The 26756-nt window shown below is 42.5% G+C and overlaps 1 protein-coding gene across 1 annotated transcript in view; it reads right to left on the bottom strand.

Annotated features, from left to right (window-relative positions):
• Positions 1-2672: 2672 nt before the first annotated feature.
• PARP1 (poly(ADP-ribose) polymerase 1) overlaps positions 2673-26756 on the bottom strand; it is a 34225-nt gene continuing 10141 nt past the window's right edge. Inside the window, exons 5-23 of the mRNA XM_054196163.1 lie at positions 24815-24911; positions 23052-23168; positions 21898-22074; positions 21398-21539; positions 19641-19781; positions 18653-18895; positions 17570-17638; positions 16680-16812; positions 14938-15133; positions 13528-13656; positions 10185-10268; positions 9233-9355; positions 8694-8822; positions 7854-7952; positions 7144-7296; positions 6702-6829; positions 6265-6326; positions 5046-5160; positions 2673-3508 (exon numbers count right to left, since the gene is read on the bottom strand). Of these exons, the coding sequence (XP_054052138.1) occupies positions 3427-3508; positions 5046-5160; positions 6265-6326; positions 6702-6829; positions 7144-7296; positions 7854-7952; positions 8694-8822; positions 9233-9355; positions 10185-10268; positions 13528-13656; positions 14938-15133; positions 16680-16812; positions 17570-17638; positions 18653-18895; positions 19641-19781; positions 21398-21539; positions 21898-22074; positions 23052-23168; positions 24815-24911 (2419 nt within the window). The 3' untranslated portion in view covers positions 2673-3426. The remainder of the gene's footprint in view (positions 3509-5045; positions 5161-6264; positions 6327-6701; positions 6830-7143; positions 7297-7853; positions 7953-8693; positions 8823-9232; positions 9356-10184; positions 10269-13527; positions 13657-14937; positions 15134-16679; positions 16813-17569; positions 17639-18652; positions 18896-19640; positions 19782-21397; positions 21540-21897; positions 22075-23051; positions 23169-24814; positions 24912-26756) is intronic.

Raw genomic sequence — 26756 nt, 5'->3', positions numbered from 1 at the left:
GGCACTGGTAGCAGGAAGAAAAGCACGGACAGCTGGCAGGAGAGCGTGCTCTCCAGTCACTGAAGCATGTTCTTGTGAAGTCCGAGTCCTGCTGCTGCATTAATCATGTTATGACATTCGAATTTGTAACAAGAGGGTGGGGGGAAGCAGTGGTTTCCCCTTTCAATGCTGGGAAGCCATTCCTCCTTCTCCCCTTCAGACTACACCTGTGGATCTCACTTTCTGTGAAATGCCCACTGGCCCACATGCTGCCTTCATACTGTAATGAACGAAAACCAGCAAGGCATCTTGGCTGGCATCTACATCTGCATTTCTTCTCACAGGTGCCACTGCATCTCCAAAATGATCATTTCTGGAGGAGTAGCCTGGCATTTATTTGAAAGTATAAAAGGTCACACAAGCTCTTGGTCACATGCATGTACTCCACAACAGTGGAAAGTATTTTTTTTATGGGCATAACATAGGAGTGTGAGTATAATGGACCAAGTTAGGCGCCTCACCACTTATATAAAAGGAATTTAAGCAAAATTTTAAGTGGGATATAAATTGGCCACAAAAAAACCACTTCAGCAGAGCATTACATCCCCAGAACTCATAGAGGGAGGTCTGGAACAGTCTTCCACAAAGCAAATGGAAGCAAAGGCCTCAGTAGTTACAAACACCGCACAACTCATTAAAGAACATGAGTACAAATCTTTATGGTACTGAGAAAGTTTGATGTGCCCAGAGGTCTTTTTCACATATAAATTATTTGGGGCTTTTTTTTCCCCCACTTTCCTCTAATTAGAAACAGAAGGGTAGGGTGGATTTCATTAAAGGCCGTACCAACTGATTTAAAGATTGTTTTATGGCGGAAGTACAGGGTTGGGTGACCTGTGCTGTCTTTTTTTCTCAGCCACTTCTTTTCTGCATGAACTTGGGCAAGTCACAAACAATTTACGCCGACTGCCAATCAGTCAGCCTAGGCTGCTTTCCTTCAGTTTACCCAATCCATATAAACTGCGCGGACTATCTTAACATTTGCAGGCCATTGTACAACAGAGCCTCCAGCCATGCTAAATAAAGATAAAATGGTTAAATATTTATACATTGCAGCTTCTTCTAGTTTAGCATTTAGATCAGAAGTCATTCCTCAACCTCCCTCCTCTGAAAAAAGCAGATGATGTCACGGGACCTACTGTCTTCACAACTCATTCTTTTCAAGTAGTTTTGACAGAAATGGGACTGCCTATTCATCCGGCTCTGCTTTGTGCATGTAGTCCCAAAGTAATGCCTCCAGTGGCTGTCACCCTGCTGCTCTTCCCAGCCTGGCCCCGGGGAGAGGCAGGCTGTATGCTGGGTCACAGCCGCACCAGCGACTGCTTTTGGGAACAGAAGGTCCACTTTGCAGTCAGGACAAGCCAGCAGCAGAACCAGCACCTGAATTCACGTGAGATTTTACTAGCGGGACAGTCACACCAGGGCTTTCCTACAGTCCCCAAAGGGCACCTGCTCCCTCTTCAGAAAGTCCTGTTCCACTGTATCTTTTACTGCTGTATTTGCGAGGTTAGAGAGAGACAGCTTGGGATATACTTGCTTATGCTGCAATTGTAACTGAGCACTACCCACAAATCATAAAGCACTCCTGCTTGGGTTGGAGGAAAAGGGAACTTGGAGCCACCTCTGGTACGGGTGACAGAGGGAACATCAAAAGCACGTACCTTTAATTCCTGGTTCCAAACTGAACTGTAAGCTGGGGTTTTATTTGGTTGTTGTTTTGTTGGATTTTTTTGGGGTTGGTTTTGTTGGGGGAGGTTTTTGTTTGTTTTGGGGTTGTTTTTTTTTTGAGGGGGGAGCCTACCTCACAAACAAACTGAACCAGTTTTTGTGCTCTCTTTCAGGGACTGACAAGATTACACTTAAGCGACTGACCAAAAGCTTCTGTTGGAAGCAAAACGGTGACTGGCCACTGGTTAAGCTACTGAAGAACCAGAAGACAGAGACTGCGTCTTCACTGCCTCTCAAGATCCACTGGCACCAACCTCAATCGATTCTCCTGGGTTGAGCTGTCCTAAAGCCATATGACTTACCCAGTCCTTCCACATTTCCTTCTCTCCCCGACATCAGCTTTGTTTTCCATCTACCACTCCTCACTCCTCATCCTCCTTTCCTTTAGGGGTCCTGGAAACAGCTGCACCATAAGCAGCCACTTTGGCTTTGAACTCCTTTTTCAGAAGGCACTGGGACATGACAACATTTTAGGAACGGATCTGCGGTTTCCACGCAGGTTACCAAAGACTGAAGCTGCAACTGTCAGAACGAGCTTGAACTGTCCCATCTTGGGAAGGGCAATGTCATAGCGGAGTAGATAATGAACACACTGCCAAGCAGAGCTGTCCCTGGGGATTAGCTCAGGGAAATCAGTAATTTTTCAAGAGAAAGAACTGATGTTGCTCCCTAATCAAGTAGTCCCATATTGCTCGATGACTTACTGGAAGTGAGAAGTAACAAACATCACTAAACATTGAAATGATTAGTTTATATTGATGTTTCAAGACAGGGAATTCAAGACTACCCACAGAGCGGCAAGAGACCTCACTCCAGGTCATGATGAGTGAAGCTTGAGCCCAAACTCAACTTACGGCTTTGTTAGGACTTGAGTCTACAACAACCAACTTACATCACGTTGAAGGTAGATATTTAAAGGAGGTTTATTGGGGCTAATACTAAATTCAAACAGCCACAAGTTCATTTTCCATGTTTACCACACCAACTGTTGACAGATCAAGTCTCAGTGGAAAGTCCAAATTTTCATTTCACCACGACTTCCGGAAACGTGACTACAGATTTCAATATTTGGCATTTGATCTTCAGAGAGAGAGATATCATGTTTAAGAACATTCTACCAAATACATTTAAATCGTGACTCAAAACCAAAACAATTTGGAAGTTTTGAAACATAAAGCTGTTAGTATGAAATTAGCTTTTATTTTTTACCTCAAAATAAATGCACATTTATCATTTATTCAAATGAAAACTGAAAAAGGGTATCTCAAACAAGAGGAAACCTTAACAGAGCAAATATTGCAAACATCCTCAAGTTCCTTATCCTGCTATTGCCCAGCTCTGTTTGGCTAAAAACACAAGCTTGATTTACTTTATATTTTTTTTGGTCAGTTTGGTCAACTAAAAGGAACGCTTGAAAGCCCCAGAATTAGGAGTGGTATAAAACAAAACCAGGTACTCGTTCTCATCAGAATTCAGGTCCATGTGTTGCCACACATTTATATAAAACTTTCACTAAGTGTTGTACTAAATAGGATTTAGTAACCTCTTCTGCAGTTTAGCTCTTGATATCTTGGTAAGAGAAGTCAATGCGTAAGCATGTCAGAAGTCAACGCTATAGTGTAACTACGGTATAACTCTAACAGGGCTTCTAAATACTGTTCACCAGAGTGACGTCTTATAGTTGAATTTCAGTTTCAGCAGGTACTTCAGATTTACCTGAGCAACATCATACACAATATATCTGGGAAGAATGTTAAGGAATAATTACAGCAGTTGATATTAGTAACACAGAAAAACCCTCAAAGCACAGTCAAACTTCACCTCTGAACACAAGTTACCATACAGATGCCTGTGTGATTAAACAGTTCTAACAGCTCAAACCACAAATCTTTAAACACAAATTTTCTTTGAATCTGAAAACGTTTTATACAATAGTTAGAAACAAGCAACTAACAGTCATATGGAGAATTAACGATGGTGCAGCAGGAATCCCGAGTGACAGGCAGGTGAACTGACTTAGATACAAGGCTGTAGCTCTTGAAGATTACTTTTTGCCAGCCAGAGCTATAACACACAACATCTCTCTTGCTATCTAAACGGTGGAGCAACGTAGCCTAGATGAGCTCTGCAGTTACAGACTTGCCATCTACAACTGTAACTGTAGTTCTATTGCTACCTTCCAGCACGAAGTCATTAATGTCCTCTTAATTTCCTCACTAAAAACCCAAACTAGAATCACAGAGAAGAGCCCTACAATGGTTAGTAGTACTTGCACATTCTATGACCACACCATTTTATTTTTTCAGAAGACAGTCACAGCTCACCTATTTGTTTCTCAATGCTTTAGGCCTCAAACTTACCTCTAATCCCGATTTTAGATTAAAAGCATCCTCATTAAACACAGTGTAAACCGAAACAAATGCACATCATGTTATCTCAATTAGCTGTTATTAACTGTATTATATTTTATCATCTGACCAAGATAGATGCTATATTAAGAAAACCCAAGATAAAAACACTATTGCCACGAGTTCTGTTGCCAATACTGCTTGTAAGAGGAAAACAGCTTACCAAAAGAGAAGACAGTTTCTACACAATCCAGAGGTTGTATTAATGGGTTACTTGCTTCACTGGCAGTGAAGAGATTGATCTGGGACCTTACATGTCACTTATTCTTATGATCTCTTGTGAACATTGAGCAGACATTCATTTGGGGGCATTTCTGCTGAGAGGCTTAATGGCTACATCTCCGATGGGCATCTGAGGTTTACCTCAATATTTGCAAAGGGTCTGGGGAACACAAGAGCGGCTGTGTGATGAACGACTCCATCAAGCCACAGAGCTGGCTCCCCCACCTCCTCCTGGCCAAACTGGACAGCCACAGCACCACAAGGAAGAGACCGGACTGGAGTGATGTGGAACAACCACAAGGCTGCATTACCCTCCCCTTGTCCTGGCACATCTCTGGGCAAGGCACTACTGGGCACTGTCACCTGGCCATTCCAATGCCTTCGGGTATTGAGTCTTGTTGGGACAACAGCTATTTGCTACGTGTATTGTTTCCTTTCGTGCAGAATGACAATTTATGTGTGAGAACTGTAAAATCATCTCCTTTAGAGAAGAGACTAAATTGTCTGCAAGTACCCCAAAGCAGATCTAAAAGAAAGATTATTTTTTGTTTTGCACCGTGCAAAAACTCCTGACTGACATTAGCGAGGTCCTGCTAAACTCAGCCACACTGAAACACAGTGTGCAGCCAACGTAATAGCAAAGGATACTCATTATACAGAAGACAGGTATCATTAATTCCTGTTGAGATCCCATTCCCCAAGGGAACCTCTACACCACCAAGGGTGGTAGTGGCTGTGGGATCAGGCGCAGTTTTGCCCAAGCCTAGAAAGGGAAAAAAACATTAGTTACAAATCTAGAAGGCAAATGCAGATTTTGCACATAAAGAAAATGACCTGGCTAGACAAATATTACTTCACATATATTTTCAAATGCTGACAAGTGCAGAAGTATCTTAAGAAGAACACAAAGGATATAGTCTGTTTATTCAATTCAGCATCACCATACTTATGGTACTCATACTCTGCCACATTAAAAGTGAGAATTTTAGACTTTTGGCTGTTAATTGTGTAATCTGTATGATCAAAGCTAAAACAGATCAGACTTACAGCTCTCATATCCTAGGTCCATTAGTGAAAACGTGCACATTGCAGCGTTTTCAGAGAAGTATAACAAACCAATTCTTATTCTGTTTAAACTCTTCAATACAAATCTGATTTGACGTCCATAGTAGCGTGAGTAGTACGCATTGAAAGAGATGCTAAATCACATTTTATTTTATTTTAGGCAACTGATTTTTTAAGCCTCTCAAAATGAGTAGTTTAAGAAAAGCCACTCATTACTGAATGTTACTGTTCTCCGCTCTCCCATCTCGGTACAGAAGACAGTCATGATTACCATTTCTTTTGCTTGAATTAGAGAGCTAAGTCTTTTCTCTCATCTTCTTTTTCAGTGCAATATATTGATACTTCTTGCAGATAGAAATGTAATGAGAACAGCTGTTCCATCTGAACTTTTATTCTTAGATTTTTCCCTTCTCTCCAAACTTCTAAGGCACTTTGAAAGCTAAACAATTATTCTTATCTATCAAACCTCTCATCTTTCTTTGAAAATACACAGTATTGTTATGATGAAAGCAACTGAGAAGTTGGAGAACGCACCTTACATTTTCTCTTGTGTAACATGAAATTAAAGTTTCCTCCTGAACTTCAGGCAACACATTAATTTCAGTCTTAACATTCGAAGTGTAATAACTCCCATCTCCAAACACTATATACAAATATACAGATGCAACTATAAGGCAACAGTACGCAAACTCTTAAAGGAAGTACAACTATGAAGTGACTACAGTACTATTCGCTAAGCTGAGAGCTACAAGGTGAGTTTGCCATCAATAACAGATTACCAATGACAGCTATTAATGCTTACCTTTCACACTGTGTTTTCCCTTGGGCAATTTTGTTATGTGAGAAGCATTCTTTAGCTCATACCTGGACAGCACAAAGAACACAGAATAGCATTTTACATTTATCTTAAACTATCTTGGTGATTTTTTTTTTTTTTTTCAGGCTTCACTTTACAGTGAGTTAATATGAAGTTAATTTAGATTCTACTCTTCTGGAAGTCATCAGCCTTCCTTCGTTGTCTTAGTCACTAATATTAATGATACTAGCATTTAGTTTAAGATTCTAGACCTGCAACACTGATTTTTTTCACCACCAAATAGCTCTCATTTTAAGAAAGAAAATAATCTTGTTTCTAAAGAAATATAAAGTGCTCTTTCTTCACACTGAAGAAAAGGCTTGCAATTTTAGCATCACCATGTACTAAGCACGTTCGGCAAATGCTCTTCATAAGTTACTTACATATTTCCAAGGGCAACTTCTCCCAGTAGTATTAAGCCTATGGGATCAGCTTGAGATGTGTGACAGTAGTTGGCACTCTTGGACACCATGTCTGCAAAATAGATGCCTTTCCCAAACATGTAGCCGGTCTGCAAGCAGCAAAAGAAAGAAAGGGGAGGAAAAAAAAAAAAAAAAAGATTGGAGAGATTGGAGGAGATTGGGACAATAACACAAAGGCAGCATTGAATCCACCTGGCTGAGCTCCCAGGAGAGCAAAGCTGCAACTCAAGCTTTCGTGGACATCAGTCAGCAACGCGGTCTGGACACACAATGCTGCCTGCATGCCGAGAGGTGACACTGAGCCCTCCCCACACAGATATTCTCCTATTTAGGTTGTCTCCAACTGTGGCCACGTCTGGGCACAGGGATGGCAGCAGCCAGAGAAACTATCTGTTTAACGTACCACAGGAGCTTCAGGGGGAGCTATTCGGAGACCCTGCGAGAGGATACCAGCGAAGTTGGTGGTGCGGGAACCGTGCCACAGCAGCTGGCGATTATGAAGCTGCTTAAATGGCTTGTAACGCTGACTCTCTCCTTCACGCTCAATCCTGAAGATCTTCAATTCAAGAAGGGATAGGAGAAAAAGAGCAACCAAGCCAATAAACCATTACCTTCATGCAACTAATCATAAGAAAAAAAAGAATCATCCAATCTGAAATATGCACTAATCTGCTAGGAAAATTGATCTGGATGGGTTTTAGTATTTGCATTTTGCTATGTCACGTGAGCAAAAAAGCGGTAGCATTTATCACACAGTACTTGTTATTGATTACTTCTCTGCCCTCCCTTCTGCATTTTCATGAGACCACAGTTTTCTGAAAAATCATTCCATGATCTAAGGCTCAATTTTAGACGATGATTACTCCTCCAACCTCCTTTGTGAGGCCAGTTAAATCAAAATCAAAGCACATCCCCAAAGACATCTCAGTAAGCTTAGACTCATCTGTGCCTAGACTTTCGCTATTCTATTAAATAGCAACTGGTCTATCAAACCATCCCTTCAACAAAGGAAATCAGATAAGCTACTCAAAAATAAAAGGGAACTGCAAACAAGTAAGTCAACTTAGAAGAGCCCATCTCCACAAACTTAAACCCCTGTATTGCCCAGCTTACATCCACGACTTTGAGATCATATGCATTGTGCGTAGCAGCATGAGTATTTTTCACATATTGTTTAATAATCTTGGCTTCTTCTGAATCTTTGTCAACAACCTGCAAGGAGGCAAACAAGAGAAGTTTCTTTAGCATACAAACCAGCAGGCTTCTTATAACATGATGACATCCACCCTGTGCTTGCAACTCCCCCGTTTAAGGCTCCTTTATCATTTAAGTGGAAATTTATTCCCAGCTACAGGAAATGTACAGGCATACAGACAGCACTCTGTCACAGAATCTTGCCGATGGGAAGGCAACTCTGGAAACTAAGATGATTTCCAACTCTCCTGCTCAAAGCAGGGCCAGCTGGAGGAGGCTACCAAGGGCTGAGTTCAATCAGGTCTTCAACACCTCCACAGCCTCTCTGGGCAACCCTTTCCAGTGTCTGGCCATCCTGACAGTAAACAAACACACACCATCAACAACAAAACCTTTTTCTTTTGTTTAAATACATTTTCCTGTATTTCAGTTTGTGCCTATTGCCTCTTGTCACTGGATAGCATTTAAAAGAGTCTGTCTCTGTCTTCTTTACTCCCTTCCCCTCGCAGGTATTCATAGATATTGATAAGATATCCCCTGAGCTTTCTTTTCTCCAGGTTAAAAAGCCCCAGCTCTTTCAGCATCTCCTCGTACAACAGATGCTCCAGTCCCTTAATCATCTCAGTGGCCCTTCATGGAACTCATGCCAATACATCTGTCCACTTACAGTTTAGGTGATTTGTTATACTCCAAACTAACAGGACATCAGTTTGTATTCACAGTCACTCCTTTTAGTCAATTTTCTTTTATTTCCTTTACCTTAATATCAGTTCGAAGTTTTTCATAGTTGATGTCAATTGGGTCTTTATCTCCATCTTCATTTCCACCTCTGAGAAGGCTGTAAGCAACCTCAATATCGAGCAAGTTGTCCAACATCTGCACTTTAGCCTGAAGAATTTATTAAAGAGGATATTTCACTTGTGCCTTTGACATGTTCAGAATAACTCTGCAATACCCCAAATTATAAGTGTGTATGAATCACTGGCCACACACTGCTACCTCACAAGTACTGCTTCTTTTTTTAAAAAAAATAAATATATATACTTAAATATATTAAAAGGCAGACACACATATATATAAATAGACCATAACATATCACATACATATCTTCTAATACCTTATACATATAATTATTTGTGTATGTCTACACATATATGCACATAAACAAACAAACAAGATATTCTGAAGAAAAAAAAGCATGAGGTTAAATTAAGTCTTAAAACCTCACAAATCCTCTGTGTTAGATGTCTGATATCAGACCTGCTGCCTGCAAACCACATACTGTTTCCAGTCAATACCTGAATGTATTCCAAGTTATTTAGGAGAGGTGGTTTCTTCATCCCAAAGTCATGAGGAATCAGAGTATAGAAGCGGTTGGAGAGGTCCAAGATCTGGGATTCTGAACCACTGTCAGAAACTGCCTGGACAATATGACAAGCACCAAAGAAAATTACTGAGTAAGATTAAGTCTCCATAGCAATAGACACACGAGATACTTGAGGACTAATACACAGAAACACCAACACAAACAGTGTTAATGCTGAAACTCTCACAGAACTAAAAAGGGCAATTCTATTTGATTGGTTTGGATGTAATAAGTCACAGCACTTGCACAGAAATACACAGAACTTCTGGTACGAGAAAAATCTAATGAGGATTATGCTTCTGGAAAGCAAAATAAAGGCTTCTGGATATGGAAGGGGTGAATGTCCTTGGCAAGGTTCTGGTCTGCTCTAACAATTGAAGTAAAACTTCCCATATCTATGCTTTGCCAGGGAGCCCATGACAAAAAACCTGGTATGCTGGTACACTTTTTCAAGCTGTTCAGGAAGTGCTATGCAGTGATTCATGGTCCAGATCATAATGTGTAAATACAGTAGTGTCATCAAGCCAGACCCTTTACTGTGTCAACTTAACCTTTATTCTCATCCTCTAACAGATTTCTCTGGGGTGGAAACACCAGCTAGATCAAGACACCACCTTCATTTCCTCAACTGCCACTTATGTCTGGCTCAGCCTAAAGTTTGTCCTACAAAAGCATGAAAGATGTAGTACTTTTGAAACACTACACGTACTGCTAAAACTGGCACAACAGTGAAGAGAATTAACTAGTTGCCCATTGACGCCACATCCTCTTCTCCAGCGAGACAGAATACAGACCTTTATACACACAGCTCAGCATCCACCCCACTGTGAGCCCAGAAAAATTTCTGAATCCCCCTCTCGCTCTAACATCTCTTTCATGCTCACCTGCTGAACCTCATTAAGGATGGAATATGCACTCTGGATCTGTCGCTTGCTCAGTTTTCCCAGTGGCATCTTCTGCAGGTCAATCTGATGAAGATTTAAATGATTAAAACAGGATTTCACTACATTGAAACTGCGGCAGCATTCCCTCTCTGGTTTCTAGGGAACTAATCTCTCCATCCTGGTAAGACTGACCACACAAAGAATGGAAACATTTCAGACTTGATATGAATCTCTGTGGATTGAGGAATGATGTCAGAACGACAGTGCACGCTACTGAGAAGACATACTATAAACAAAGGAATACTGCAATAGGAAATTAAGCTAGGGCAACACAAAAACAGGGTACTAAGCACCTGGCTAGAAGTTTTATATTGACCCGGTGTCAGATGTATTCCTCAATCACTTCAGTAACCATACATTTCAGGCTGGCAAAGCAGCAAACTAAATGAAATAATTCTTGTTCATAAGATCACCTTTGTTTCTAGGTATAACCTAGACACCTTCTTCCAACTTTACCCTACAATTACCAAGGGTCTAACACAAAGAGGTTATAAGATGCTTCATATTCATCAATGAAAAATGAACAAAAAAAAAAAAAGAGCAACCAAGTTAAAAGCAATGTCTTGGTTGCCTGCATTTATCCGCTGATTTAATTTATATGTTACTTTTATTTGTGTATTGATGGATCCTGGGAGAGTTTCGGATTTGAATTAAATCCTTGCATAGTTAAGGACCATCTGAATGCAAAAACGTTTGACAAAAGTCAAGTCCAATGGAGCCTTTTACAAAGATCATACATACACCCTCTGGACTCTTGACAGTACTCACCGTACACACTGCACGTCTAGCCTTTACTTAACTTGATGGGTTTAAGATTCAGCTCAAGGACGATCCTGTGAAACCATGTATATCACGTACTGTCTGGATAAGTTACACATTATTTATTCACTATGGAGCTAGGACACCCGGCTGTATGCAGATCTCTGCAAGCTGAACTCAGAAGTATTTTCCAAGCTAGAGAGACTGGTGTGAAAGCCCCAAGGTAATTTTGTATGGAGATTTCCACCCAGTACTGGGCTTAGGAGAGATTTCACCTTCAGCTGCAGCTAGGCATACATAAAGCCAAATACTGAGAAAAGCCAAGACAGACTGCAAGAAAGTGACAGGCTTCAAAACCGATCATGTCTTAGGGACACAAGAGTCACAAAGCCAAGATTAATAACCTAATGAAAAATAACTTGCAATAGATTTGTAGCTCCCAAGCTTTTGGGGCCAATACTTTCTTGTTGAGTACCATCCATCTGTACTATCTAATTATTAGCTGAAACATTATGAAGGACACGTAAAAGTAAAATGGGCCATTTAACTTGGATGTGCAGAATAGCTGCGGACACCTATACTACCTATAAGCCATATAAATCTATAAACTAATGTGTATAAGCACTAATACATAAATACTAACACCTATAAACTAACACATCCCCCAAAAACATGACTGAGTAATATATCTCTTACAGAGCCCACACACAGCTAAAGGGCTGGAGTTTGTGTCTCCTATGAGTCATGGTAGGTGAACAGAACCCTGCAGAGCTAATATAAAGCTAAACTGCACCCAAAGCTTTACCATTAGATGCATCCAAAGAGCACAGCAGCCAAGGGGCTGGGTCTAGAACAGGAGCACTGCAATTACTGCCAGATGCACTGAGTGTAACATGAACAATTAACTCCACATCCCAGATACATGCACCAAGAGCGTCATGAGAGGCAAGGGAGATGTCTGCCTTCCACCCAGGCAAGAGAGGAACACGGCACTAGAGTAGACTCAACCCTCCAATGAGCCATTTCATGTAAGGCAATAATTGTAATAAACCCCTGTATGCTTGGTGAGGTAAAACTCCTGAAAGCCAAATTAGAGGCAGGAAGAGAAATGCATCAGATAGATCGACTGCTGTGTAAAGAAAGACTAAGAATTTGCTAGAGTTGTGGCAGAGTGAGAGTGCCTGCATGGAACGAAATACTTGAGATCAGGCTGATTAAAGGAACCAAGAAGCTGTTTTTGGAGGATGCACAGAAACCTCTAACTAGGAAAAACATTATTTCCTCTAACGGAAAACAGCTGTTCAGCAGCAACAGCACAGGAAGATAAATCTAATAGGAAGACAGGCCCATCTGGAGTCCCAGGTCTCCTATAGATCTGCAGATGGTGTGAATTAACATAGTTTCAACAGAGTTCTAAAAAATCAAATGACATCAGATGATGATCAGTTCAGAGTCTTTAGCCAGTTCCAGTTACAAAGAATTATTAATATTTTAGAAGACCTTGATGCAAAGAGCCACTGAAGATACAGGACAACACAACTAACCCAAGGGACTACAAAATATCGGTCAAGCCATCTGAAAGCTTTCAGACAAGCTGTATGAAATGGCGCAACGCCTGTTCTGAAAAGTAGATACACAAGATACTCATAGAGACCAAACAACAGCTGCTTAAATATGAAGCCTTAGGGCAGGATAACTAAGCTGGCTGAAGAAACCGAAATTTGTTATTTCGAATTAACCTGGTTTGAATGTCTGCATCAAAACAAACTACAGGATCTCTGAACACCAGTAAAACTGTCTCTGTGCAAGGAGAAACCGATGATGCCACCAGACCACACTCTGAAAGCTTGGTAGAAGCATGGATCAAAAAGCATGGAGGAAAAGAAAAAAGGATGAAAATAGGGTATTGTTAGAACAAATGAGAAATACAACAAAAATATCTCAAGTTTGACCCTGTTCAGAAGAGGATCTGGACTTTGTCACGGCATTTCATTAGTGCACGTATCAACTGGCAGCATTTCTCAAGTCTGAGGTGCGTGCTCTTTGCTACCTTAATTAGTGGCAGTGCTGCCCCCCCTCGATATGTGGTTCACCGCTCACAAAAAAAAAGTACCTCCAGCCTCACATCACCAGAAAATTGGTTACATGTATTAATATTTTAAGAGCATTCAGCGAATAGTGGTCACGATGCATGTGTCAGTGGGGAAAAAACCAAACAAACAAAACACCCCCAAAACATAGAATAATTACTGAACCCAGGACTGGCAGACGAGTTTCTCAGAGGCTTGTTAAATTGAAGATGCTGATACAGACATTCCCCACTGAAGAACAAAGAATGCACCCACGTTTTAAAAACTGCACACTATCATAACTGAGTTACTGCTTCCAGCGCTTAGCAAATTCTGGTCAGACTCTTGCCCTTATTTTAAGGCTGATCTAAAACCCGCACTGACTTCTAGGAAGTATTGCTTATGGCCGTGTAAGTATCATGGAGGGTAAAAGAAACATGAATGTGTGTAGTCACCTCAAATTCCACCATTGCTTTCTTCATGCTCTCCACATCAAAGATCATCTTAATAAGGTCTTGGATTGGCTTAGCAAGTTTTGATTTCGTCCCAGCACCTACTGTCAGTTTCCTGACAGCTTCTTCATCCTGGGAGGTAAAAATAGTATCAGAATTAGCAAAATCACAAAGGATGAAAGTAACAGGCTGGCTGCCATGGTAACAACTCCAAACCAATTTAGTGTATGCATACTACAACTAGCCTGAAGTTCATGGGGAGCGTGGGACATTGCTCTGACATTCTGGAACAAAGTGGGTTTAAAAATCCACCTATTTAGTAATTTGGCAGATGTTATTTCAAGAGGTGGCACTGTAAAATATAAGTAGAATTAAGGGAATAGGAACTCTCCATGCACCTCTGCTTCACTTCAAGCAACAGCATTAATTACTTTTTCTGCAAGCTTTCTGCTACATAGAGACCTTGATATGAAAAAATGACTGTTTACTTTGTTGCTTTTGTGACAAAATAGAGATGTAATAACTAGTTTCACTAAGTTTCTGTAATAAAAACTGTCATAGGTGAGTACAGGAATCATCAGTTAGGCGTAATACCATCCAGATGCTTTCACGGACAGACCATTGCACCAATAAAGCACCTGTCAGATGCTTCAGAATATCACTGTACAATGCAGTGTAACAGACACTTCACCGCTGCAATATTCAAATTTCCAGAAATAAAGCTAAGCATGGAGTACTTCACACTGAGAGATGACATCAGGCAATCTGGCCACAGAAAAATGCAATGGCTTGAAAATACGTTCTCTGGTATCTTTACAGCTATTACCAGCATTCAACTATTTAATGTGAGGATAGTTTAAGTTACTGGTATGCTTTTAAATAAACACACAAACACCCACTGGGCAGAAGGAAGAGAATTCTTATTTAGCTTAGATGCCTAAATAGCCAAATCTTACTGGCAATGAGTAATTTTTCTTTCTCAGCCTGCTCAATATGCGCACTAAGCAGAACACTCCATAGCAGTTGCTTCAGCATTTGGGAGAATATTGGATGCAGAAGATAGATGAGAAGTATCTATTTTGTTTAAAAGAAAATGGTGTTTTCAGACAGGTTCCATGTGAAACGACTGCTGAATTAAGTTCAGATTAACATTGTTAAAATTACAGAGTAAACAGGAACAAGCTCTGAAAGGACTTCAAACTTGAAAATGGGGAACTACTTGGTTTCCCAACCCATTTATTTTAATGCATGACACTCATTGATCTACGGCTCTCCTCCTGTAGCACAGGGAAGATGCAACAGTTGCACCTGCACTTCATTCCTCAGGTTTGTTACCTGTAAGTGATCCAACAGCAAGTGCAGAACACAACAGTTACAGCAAAGCAGCCTGGTATGGGGACATTTCGGAATTACCTGTCCATAATCTATTTCCAGCGGGTAGAATTTTTTTGGATATTTAGTGAAGTTCTTTGAATGCCAAGAATTGCCGGTTTTCTCTTCATACAAATTCAGGAAGTGTTCAATGGCATCTTCTTTTGATGGCATCTGCTCCAGCTTGTTACTCCCGATTACAGTGCCTACGCGACCCCAAGATCTGAACACCCAGTATCTGGAGAAATGAAACGTGAGAAAAGAACAGACATAAGATACTCTGGCTCCAGATCTCAGTCCAAATGAAACCGATCCTGCAACAACCATGTGGCTGCACGTGAATCAGCCACTTGCATACCATTAATTTTATGGAAGACATTCCCTATCAGCAACTGCAGGAGAGGATCAGAAGAGCCACCCCAGAGTGTAGGTCCAAGGACTGGTGTTAAAAAAACAAAACAACAACCCAAAAACAACACCACCCCACCCCCCCAAAAAAACCCAAACAAACCCAAACCAAAAACCCCCTCCAGTGTTACACACCAGCTCCATCTCTGAGGATAAATATATGCACAGCAGGAATAGAGAGGGTAATACCTCATCAGTCTTAATGTTTTGCAAATACAACTCTTCAGACTGTTGGGGTCTTATATTTGAAAAACAAACACCAGGCATGTGTAAGCCTGGGACTCAAAGTCCTAGAGTCCAGATTTTTAGAGAAATCAAGTAATTAAAGCATTTGTTTATATTGCTGACACCACCTTGGGTGAACTTCCATAATATTTATAGGTATACAACCAATCAAGCTTTCCAAATTGTCAGGCAGTAAATGTAAGCACTGAGATCCCTCCATATACTGAATCACAGATCCAGTTAAACACTTCACATACAAGAGGCATCAACAAAAGCTTATTATGAAGAACATGGTAAAGTGTAATAAATCCGGAGCTGAACCAGGGTCATTGCTGACAGCCATTAGCTCCCCTTGATGTCTGTGCGTCCCTTATGTGCTCAGGGAGGCAGTTTCATTCTGAAGAACACTCTCCATTTTTTCATCTACTCAGTAACACAATCACCAGACAGTTCTGCCATGCGCCCGATGAGACTGGAAAGCCAAACACATGATTGTCCCCTGACCATTTCACTGCATTTTATTAAGCCTCAAGGCACTCGATTCAGGACTACATTGTGGTAGAATAACCAGAATCTGGTTTTGTCTCCCAAGCTCACAGCTCTACAATCAGAAGACAAGAGTAAGTTGGAGAACATGGGAAAGATTCCCAACATCACAGACTTTACATGTAGGGTCTTGATGTCAGAACGGAGGAACGTTCACCAAATTCTGCTCCTGTACTTTCAAGGGCAGCCATCAGTCACAGAGCACTGTGGCCCTCCTGATCGCCAGTTAACCCAGACACCAGCCACACACCACCTTGCTCATCCCAGGATGCAGGAATGAACACTGACAGAAGCAATTCTGCATCACCTCCCAACTTAGATTTTGTTAACATCACCAAGAAATGCCTCCACGCAGAGCGGAGGTCTCCCCAGGGGTCATTTGTCGTTTGATTGCTTTGTGGGTTTTGTGGTTGTTTGGTTGTGGGGGTTTTTGGGTTTGTTTTTGTTGTTGTTTTTTTTGTTTGTTTGTTTTTTTAGAGATAAATATATCTATCCATATCTCCTCACAAAGACACTTTACTCATACTTGGCTTTTGTACATGCCAAAACCCCAGCATTTATTGGGAAAAGTGAACAAAAGTATTTCTAGTGAAAACTAAACTCACCTGTTCTCTCTGTCATCCTCTAGCAGCTGCAGTTTATAATAGGAATTTGTTCCTTTCACAATATCTACTAGGCCCAGGGTTGCACTGAAAATCTTTCCACCTTTTTCAAAGACGTGAGCAGAATCCTCCAAACCTACAGAGAAGAAACAAATTAGAACACGGAGGAGGTTACCATTTTAGGTCTCCTTCCTACATTTCCACTCACCCAAACGTTTCATAAAGTAGAATGAATCTTAACAAAAATACCATAAAAACAGTGACCATGTGCTCATTCAAAACTACTTGAAGCATTATTTTTTTTCCTAATAAATTGTGGGTGCACACCTTTAGGTATAGTGAAGTAAACCTTAATTCTAACTAGAGAAAAAAATTGTAGCTTTTGACAAAGTACCATCTAAAATCTAGTATTTAACACTAGATTCTCAAGAGAGACACAGTTCTGCAGGTGTCACGGTAGTTCTGCAGGTGTCACACCAAAAAACCAAAGGCTGGCCTTGGATGCAGCGTGAATTCACAGAACAATGTCTGTGCACCGTCGGTTTGGAAAGCAGCATCAGCTGTGCCCCGAAGAGTCTGGGGGCAGGTGCTAATGCCAGACCTGTGGCCTTTGCTGGCTGGGCCTTTATTCACCCCACTGACAGATGCTCCTGAAGCTGAACAAGGTGCATTCCCCCATTTGAAGTGGTCTTTCTAAAAGCTGCACTAGAAAATCCTGGAATATCCAGCTTTAGATGTCAATCAATATCCTTCCTTGAATAGGAAGAAAAAATGGTTTAAAAATTCATGTTCCTTTGATGGAACCCTTATCCTTTCACAGAAAAACATTTTGCAAACAATCATGCATCCTGAAGACTGTGTGCGGTGCAGGCGCAGCCACTGTTATCACTCACCAGAATCAGGATCTACTGCTGCTCCACCCTTAACTGTTAGCTTCATTTTCTTTTCAGACTTGCTGGGTCCTGAAGCGAAAAGAGAGTTAATTTTTTTTCCTAGGCAGGAAACACAGTCTGACTTGAATCAACACTTAAATTCTCAGTTTGCATAATTATCACCCCAAGGAGACTTCAAATCAGATTCCCAGTATATAAGCACAATGACTTCAATGGCTTTTTTTTTAACCTGGTTTTAGCAGCCAATTCACAGCCCCCACCCTGCCAATTAAATGAAAAGTAAGATCTCCCCAGATTCTATCTGTCTCCTTCCTTCTGGCCCCAAGAGGTGGGCCATATCTTTTTTTTCACCTGCACAGCAGATAAATCACATTTGTGGTTGTGTTTAAGTGGGATTTAAAAACCTCACAGGGCATGGGGGTTGTTCAGGTCCCCTGGAGAAGCTACTGCTGTGATATAGTCTGGCAATAACACACCCAATTGTATGACAAAAACCTACACTTGGAGGACATGGAGAAGAACAGGTTCTGAAGATAGGCGAGCAGACCCGACAGTTTCATTCACTGTCGAGCATTAATAGTGCAAGCTCTCTATGGTATTGATGAGGAATGACACTGGTGTTGGGTATTTTTCCCCCCTCCGTTAAAAAAACCCAACCAAGTAGAACAAAGACCCGTTGCTCTGGACCCCAGTATTGCCCTACTTGCTAACACCCCCTGGGGGGTCACGGTAGTGTCTGTCACACCTTGGTGCCCCAGCAGCTCCTTGGAGCTGCAGCACTGACCCAAATTGGCAGAGAAGCTGAGTTATAATGAGAAAGAGTCTGGACTGATGTCAGGGAGCCTCGGCACATATAGCACGGAAGATCTCTGAAGCAAGGCTGAACTAGGGGAGACAACAGCCAGCTCAGGAGACAGCTCTGTGTTTACTTAAAGCTAGTCTTGCCCTGAGGTCTCATTATTTATTATGAGAAAAAGGGCAGAGAACTCAAGGAAAGGGCAAGGATAGACTATACCCAGGTTTGCTTTGTGCACAGCACAGCAATGAACAGGCCCGCGGAGAAAAAACCACTTTGTTCTTCACCTTGTTCTTCTTTGACCTTCCCAGCACTCTTTGTACTTGGGGGCTTGCTGCACTTCCCATCCACGGCCATTTCCTCGTGCTCCATTTTCACCTCCGCACCCCAAGGTGAAAGCGCATGGAGAGACACAAGCTCCTGGAAGTCCTTGCTGGAGGATTTCACATCCTGAAGAAACTCCTCTGAGACTACACGGACTTTGGCCTCCTTCACTTCTTCCATCTTCTTGCTCATTTTCTCCACATCCTCTGCAGAGAAAAGGTGGGAAATGGAGGAAAAAAACCCACATCAGTGAGGTTTCAAACTTTAGCCCCTTCCTCTGGCCATGATTCAGGGCTCTCAAACAGTTTGTGGAAACACAATTCCACCACATTTTGGATTCACCATGTTCTTTGGAGAACAAAATCCCTATCAGCTCAAAGCTGCAGCTTGGGCTAGAACAGGAACACTCCTGTTTTGCCTGGCTGGTCCAGCTCTCCCTTTTCTGGAGCTCGGCTGGGGCTGCGCCAGTCCCTCTTGGACCTCCTGGCAGGCGGCAGCAGATCTCCTGCCTCAGCAGCCAGTTTCCACCTTGACTTCAACAGGGAGCAAGAGCAGACCCTAAGTTGCCAGCAGAGAAAACAACTGCCCTTGGGCGCCCAGTCAGCTCTGTGGCTTCTCCAAGGCAAGCATGGACACAGCCCCCACGCAGCACCTGCCATCCCAACAGGGGTGGCCTGCATGCCACCATGGTCTGCATACAGACCCAAGCTCTAGCTGCTGCAGACCTGACAGGGCCTTACGGCACAACCGGCAGGGTTAATGTGCTAGGTAAGTAGAACTCAAACAGCACACATCTGTCTTTACTTTTCCAAGCACACTAAGGCCACGTGCGCACACAAAACACTCCCCCTAATCCAAACACCGATCCCCAGACAGCTCCGAGGACGTGTCCTCTGTAATCTGCTCAGCTCTGTTACCCGTGCAACCAGTAACCAAGGCACAGCTGCTCACTCTGTGTGCTGATGCACAGGGTGGCCTTGTTAGCTGTTGTCGTCATCTTTCCTCCCAGGTCCTCCACAATGCTCTTCACTTCCTCCTTGTTCTTTGACAGCTTTCCAAGAACCAGGATCTTCATGTTGGTCAGCGGTTTGTCTAAGGGTCCAGAAATAGCACAGCATGTTAGCAACAGGCAGAGCCCCCTCCCGACAAGTAACAAGCACAGAGGGACGGCATCCCCCCCAGTCAGAACAACGAGTTCAGTGTCAGGGAGACAAGGGTCTAAGCAGGTCTGACCTGCACTAAGCAAGCAGGAGGAAGCTCCCCTCCACCTAGGAAATGCAACAAAGCTCAGCACTTGCCAACATACAGAAGGGATTGAAGACAGGGAAGATGGATATGTAGGCAAATTATTTACCCCTTTTTTCTTTTTTTTTTTTTTAAAGTTAATTAATTAATTTAAAAAAAAAAAGAAAAGAAAAAGTCTGCTTCAACACTGTGCTACTAGAGACTCTGCTCTGCTTCCCTCTTTTTTTGCTGCCTGGACAGCACAAGAGAAATTCACAGTAACGTGAAAGCTCCCAACTCTTCAAAAGAAAATCTGGTTTTGATGGGATGGAGAGAGACGACTGATTCTGAAGCAACAGTGTTCCTATATTACAGTACATTCGAGTCTTGATCTTATAGACAGTACAAGGTTGTACCATGCAAACCCCATAACAAGTAAGGAGCAAACTGGTAACCATCTGAGGCTACACAGCAAGTGTCAAAGAGCATATCTGCACTGCTAAAGATAAATACTATTAACTCTGGTTGACCAACTGAGGGTTTTGTTTCCTCATTTTCCCCCAACTCAGATTAGTTAGGCTGCTAGCAAACAAAGTAAGTTAGCTTTAATTCTGGTCAATGTTTTGAGTTTACTTTCAGGGCACGCTGGCGCTGGAATCAACTTGACAATCAAAACCAAGACCTGTGTTACTTTGTCTTCATTGCTAAAATAACATGATCTGTATAAAATTGATGATTTTGGATCTGTATAAAAAATGATCTGTGCATAATTACTCCCACCCTTTTCACCAACTAACAATAACCCTCTGCTCCCAAAACTATGGCCAGGGCTAAGAAGGCTGAGTAAAAAAGAGGTCAGCATAGCTCTTAGTGGACAGGCTACATCACCAAAGCATGCAACTTATTCCAACAGTGTACAGGGGATTTCTGGAATCCAACCTTTTGCCAATTTGTGGGCTAGAGACAGTGCATCTTTTTTTGCATAAGGGGAGCCAGTGATTGGTAAAGCCAAACCCCAACAGAGGATTTAAAAAACAAAACCAAAAAACCTCTTGCCCTTAAAACCTAACACAATGTGGAATATCTGGCATTACGTAGGTCCCTGGATGTCCCCCAAGAAACCAAGCAAGAAGGCGTTTCGCAGCAGGTCTCCCTCAGGACACATTTTGCAACATCAGCCTTTAAGTTTCTGATTCATTGCAAACACATCATTTCCTCACCACCAACAAATACCCAAAATGATTTGTTAGAAAAAAACCAAGACTTCAAGCCCACATCCCCAGGCAACCCACCATATCGAGGTCTACCTGCACTAGGAAAATGAAGCACATGAGATTCCGCTATGCTGGTTTTCTACTAGGAAAGCTCTGCCTGCTTGGGAGCAGGAGAACAGCATGCCTTTCAGGGTGGCATGCTTGTCTGGCTGGGAATAGCATTACACACCATCCTGAACTTCAATAACCCATGCCCAGCCAGCTGCCTACCTCTGGGTGCAGACACGGTCTCTGCCAAAGGAGCAGAAGCGGAGGGAGGAGGCGCAGAGTTCACAGTCGCAGCATCTGGAGGGAATACCCTGTCCTGCTTCTTACACTTAAATTTCTTGAGGTAAGGAATTTCCCGAAACTCCTGTGGGACGGAAGCATAAGTAGAGTTCAAAACCAACAAATACTATTGTAAGATTTAAAGTCTAAATTGAGCACTGGCCAGATGTTGGCATTTACTGCAGGTCTTGGAAAGGATTTCCGAGACATTTATACTAAGTTAGGCAAATACCCACTTTACTGACTGGGAAAACAAAGCTAGAAGAGAGTAAATGATGAGTTTCAAATCAAATCAGCAACATCTCTTTCATTTTAGCATTACCGGAAAAAAAATGATTTAGTTATGCATTAGCTGTGCTTATTCAATCTCCTTACAAGAGGAGATTTCTTAACATCAGTTAAGACACGTGCTTCAGATTATCAAATTTGCAGTAAACACCCACCTTTGGGATTACCCAGTCTTTCCTGTTGGGAGTCTGCGTTTTAGCAACACACTTAGTCCAGGCAGTAATATCCCCCGAACAGTAATATGCATCACTCTTGAACACAAACTGCCCCTTACACTCCTCGCAGGGCAGCAGAGCTCCAAATGCCATCCCATCTGCTACTCGGTCCAAAATCTAAAGCAACAAAGAACACAAAACAGGTCATGGCAGAAGAAGACTGGAAGCCCACACACTGCACTACGCTGGGCTGCACAAGAAAATAACTGTCAGGCTGCTGGCATGCAGACACAGACGTCTCCAGTGCTTGTCATGCAGACGCTGCACGTACACCAACACTATTACCAGAACTGATTGATGTACAACACCTTAAAGACATGACACAGCGTTTGCCCGGTCACACCGTACCTGCTCACATCCACAACTTGCAGTATCTCCTATCTGGATTCAGCATTCAGGAGAGCATATCTACCACACAGCATCCGACCCACAACAGCCAAAGAGGAGACGAGTTACCACATCTGAGCGCATGAGTAGGTAGGTGGGAGTGTAGGCTCAGACAAGTCCCAGTTTTCCTCTGGACTTTACCCAGAGCGTATTTCTTGACCATTTTGAGTCTAGACACTTCCCACATCCCAGCCCACAATCCTTACAAAGAGTCTTAATAAATACAAATATTTCAACTGATGCGTGGCTCCAAAAGAGAGAAGACTTTCACAAATTACACAGACTGAAAAGTGACTGTTTTCTCTAGAAAAGATGCCAGGAAACAATCTGTGCAATTTTTGCTTCTTTTTAATAATTTAACAGTTGAGAGAGGCAATGTGAAGTACCATAACTAACCTGCTCTTGATGAGCCAGCAACAAAACCCCCCATGGACCAGTTTGGGCATAGTAGAATAAAGGCACATCACCGAGACTAAGGTGTTGAATTCAGCATCACACACGACCACACAGCCCTTCGCAAGCCAGTGTAACAGCACTAGTATCAGAGTCCTGGGAGAAAAGGACTGGGCTTTGCACTGAATTCCTTTCTGAAGTGTTTTGTTAGGAACATGCTTCAGACTTGCGGACTTTGCAGCAATATTGGTTCAGGTCAGCTTCAGCGATTCAAAGACCCAGCACACATGCAAAGCAACTACAGACCAACTCACAGCATTCTCCCCTGATGGAACTTCCTGCTTGTTGGCGATCAGCAGCTCTTTCAGGTCGTTAGTGGAGCAGACCTTCCTCAGCTCATCCTTGATGCCCCAGATCAGCTCCGTCTGCTCCTGTTGACAGAACCCAGTGGCTTAACTACCTGCAATTGATCGCTTGCTAAGAGTAGTCCCGAAATTGCAGTATGTAGACGAGGTTTTAGCAAGACCATCTTAAATGCAGACTGTGAGATGAAGAGCACCAAGAACCAGTAGCTTTACCAAAAGGGAGAGTCATACATTTTACCAAAATACTTAGAACAGGTCTTTAAAGCCATGTGCTTCAGATTTCAGCATGAATACACGAGCACATCGCGGCTTCAGCAAGTACTCTCTCTTCGCAAGACTACACGCGGAAGGACATCCCTACGGGATTCCGTATAAACCAAGGCTTCTCCATCATGTACATGTGAAGAAAGGCCACGGAATAACCTTTACAGCACTATTCCACACAAGAAGGCACAAGCAATACTAACGAGACAGCTAACTTTTAGGTAGAGTGGAACCCATGTGTCTGTCACACTTCTACCCTTAGCAAGCTCTCAACAGCCTTTGCAAACATGACCTAACTACTTGACACTGCCAACAGCGTGGATGTGGCTGCATTTGAGCCTTGCATTAAAGTAAAAACCAGAAATGCTGATTGGCACTGTTCTTCTTTAAAGCCATCTATGCATAAGAGGAATTTCTACCAGATCAGTCACCTGCAGCGGTGCAGAACAGCCTGCACACTCTTTTGGGCCTTTCTACAAAAAGTGAAAGGGTTGGACAGCAAAGTAGCATCCTAAAATATCTCAGATAGTTTCTGAATGTTATTCGCTGGCTACAGACAAAAATGTGTTCTACCTTGGAAGAACTGGTTGACCATACTAAATGGTTTAATTTTCAGTGCTAATGATCATACTCAATGAAATGCTGTTAAAAAAAAATTAATGAACCCAAAGTTAACCCTGATCTGCCCTAAACATCTGTACTGCAGCAGCAAAACTCTGATAATGTCTCAGCTAAGTTTTGTTGAAAATTAAGGTACTGCCACAAAACAAAACTTTTGTTCAAAGGCGGAAAAAACATTTTTCTACAGCTCCATTAAGACTTCAATTGCAGCAAAAGCAGCGTGCTTATTTTTTTTTTCTTGGAAAGTACCTATGCCAAACTTTCAATAAATACAAAATTCCTGGTGCTCTAACTGGAGATTCTTCCCCTGGTATTCTAGAAACGGAAAGGTAGAAAGCTGTGATCTATCAAACCTTGTACCCAAGAACTGAGCACAGCTCCCCAGAGGGTGAGAGAGAGATGATTTCTCATTAATCTAGTTCCGCACTTTACCTCTGTTTAATTTTGACAATGAGCTATTTATTGGTTTCCAAGCTCTTCTGCAACAGCACTCGGACTCACAACCAGACGATACAGGAAGGACCAGAGAACCAGTCTCCCTGAGAGAGAAGGCATTTTACCTAATCTATTTAAATCCAATAAGCACAAGTCCTAGAAAATTTCCTTCCTGTCTTTCAGGAGACAGCCGCAGGGTGAACTGCCTTCAGCAAAGCCTTAGTGACAGGGCGTCTCCTGTGCCAGGACACAAGGACCGGCTGTGCTGCAAGCCTGCTTTGTCTGGGCACCAGGTACAGCCCCCCCTCTAGGTGCCACTGCTCTTCAGTGAGGGGCTGACGCTGCACTCTTCTAACAAAGCCGGTTTTAAGATGTGATCAGCTAAAACTCACCTTCAGCTGTTTTTCCTGCTTTGATTCTTTCTCTTTTTCTTTTTTCTGTTTCTTTTTCGCAGTCACATTTCCATCTACCTCTTCTCCTTTTCTCTTTCTAATAGAGAAAACCAAAACAAAACACACACAAATGAAAGGAAGTTATTTAAATGCCTTTCCAGCAGTTACCAGAGTTCAGTTTACTGACTGCTGATATCTGCAGAGGCTTGAATATCCTCAGTTTTGGCAGGCAAACCCATTTTTCAAATTCCTCAGTGCTAGATTGTAGACACGTACTTGGCTCCGCAATGCGAGCCGCCTCAATCAGGTCAGGTACACTTAGAGCTTTTCCGCAGGGTAACTGTATGGTCTGGCAGAAGAGTACGTGAAATACTGCAACATTTTCAGGCGTATTCATCTACACCTGCATTAGTTACACTAAAGGTGTACCTAAGAATCACTGAATATAAGCACAACTCTCCAAATCTGAGGAGGTGTAGATTAAAAGACTATAGCGTCTTTCAGCTGAATCAGCTTGTTTTTTCAGCTTATACAGTCCACATTGACATAAAGGACAACAAACATGATAACATTAATAGTCTCAACACATAGATATCTCCCAGCTAGTTTCTCTTCAGACTGGAATTAAGTCAGGTCTCTAAATCAGGCAGGAGGAAGTTTCTACTTGTAGAGTGCTCCCAGGCTGACAGCGGTTTCGTGATGTGTGTGAGGGAATTTATTGTTAGTAGCTGGGGCCTTAGAGCTGTGCAGGGAGAAGTTACAGAAAACACTGCTCGAGAAAGACTGGAAAGAAGAGGAAGCGAAATGAAAACCAGGGGATTTTGGCAGACTTCAGAATGACAAGAGACCTCAGAGGAAGATCATTTATGTTTCCAGAGTTGTCTCATCCCCTTGGTCTGCCTGACTTCAAAATACATCAATATTGATAAATCAAATCAGTGCGTGCTCTCCTCGTGAGGAAATATTTTACCCCACTTGAGGCAGGATGGGCCTGCAACTTGAGGCACAGCATGAACATAGCTTGGATCTCACACCTCATTTTGACAGAGCTGCTATCATTTCAAAACACCAGCCAGGTTTCTTTTTAAGAAAGCATCTCTCTTAACTTTATAAGCTGTGGCTGACGGTTAAGCCATAAAGTTGACATTCTCGATTGCTCTCCTACTTACAATTTTAAACACTTCACTTCCAGTACTTTGCTACCGTTAAGATGAACCCTTTATGACAGCTTATTAGATATAAAGCTGCACGAGGATGTCAAAAGGTACTCTTCTCCCAAAGACTCAAACATTAGAGACCTGTAAGTTCTAGTAACTGTCCTGGCCCTAAAATCAGGCCAAGTTCTCATTTTATTTGCTGTGGCCACCACTAGCCCATCATTAGCTCCTCTGACCAAATCATGATTTAGAGCACTTTACAAGTCCTTAAGGGGCTGGTTTTGCAGAAGAGCTCATTTTTCAGCTCTCCCCCTGCAAGGTCCCACCCATCTGAGCTGGGGCTATGCTGTGAAGCACGCTGCCTCAGGGGGCACAACAGCAGCACTGTGCTACCAGCAATTGCTTGCATTTCTTAGAAAAGCTCCATCTTGTTTTCTAAATCAGGCAAGTAGGAACCAGCATGGTGGGACTGGATACAGCGCACACACACAGCTGTGCCTTCAGAAGTCCCCAGGACAAGCAAGTCCCCTCTCCTCCCTGGCCGCAGCCCCTGCAAGGGGCAAGACCAGAGCACCCACTGAGCCCCCGCCACGAGGATCATGAATTCTGTTAAGTTTTAACAGTCACGGGTACACAACATCATCTGGCAAAAATATATCAGCTTGAGCCCAAAGCGCTCTGCTGCACCTTCCCAAGACAGAGGGCTTAATAATGCAAGCATTTAGGATGGGTGCCCAAGCACTGCGTATCTGCAGTGCCTCTCCCTCCCCAGGCTGACAGGCCAC

The sequence above is a fragment of the Rissa tridactyla genome, chromosome 3 (genome assembly GCF_028500815.1).
Source record: "Rissa tridactyla isolate bRisTri1 chromosome 3, bRisTri1.patW.cur.20221130, whole genome shotgun sequence".
NCBI classification, from domain to species: Eukaryota; Metazoa; Chordata; class Aves; order Charadriiformes; family Laridae; genus Rissa; species Rissa tridactyla.
The sequence above is the reverse complement of the archived record's forward strand: the minus strand, read 5'-3'. Positions and strand labels throughout refer to the sequence as shown.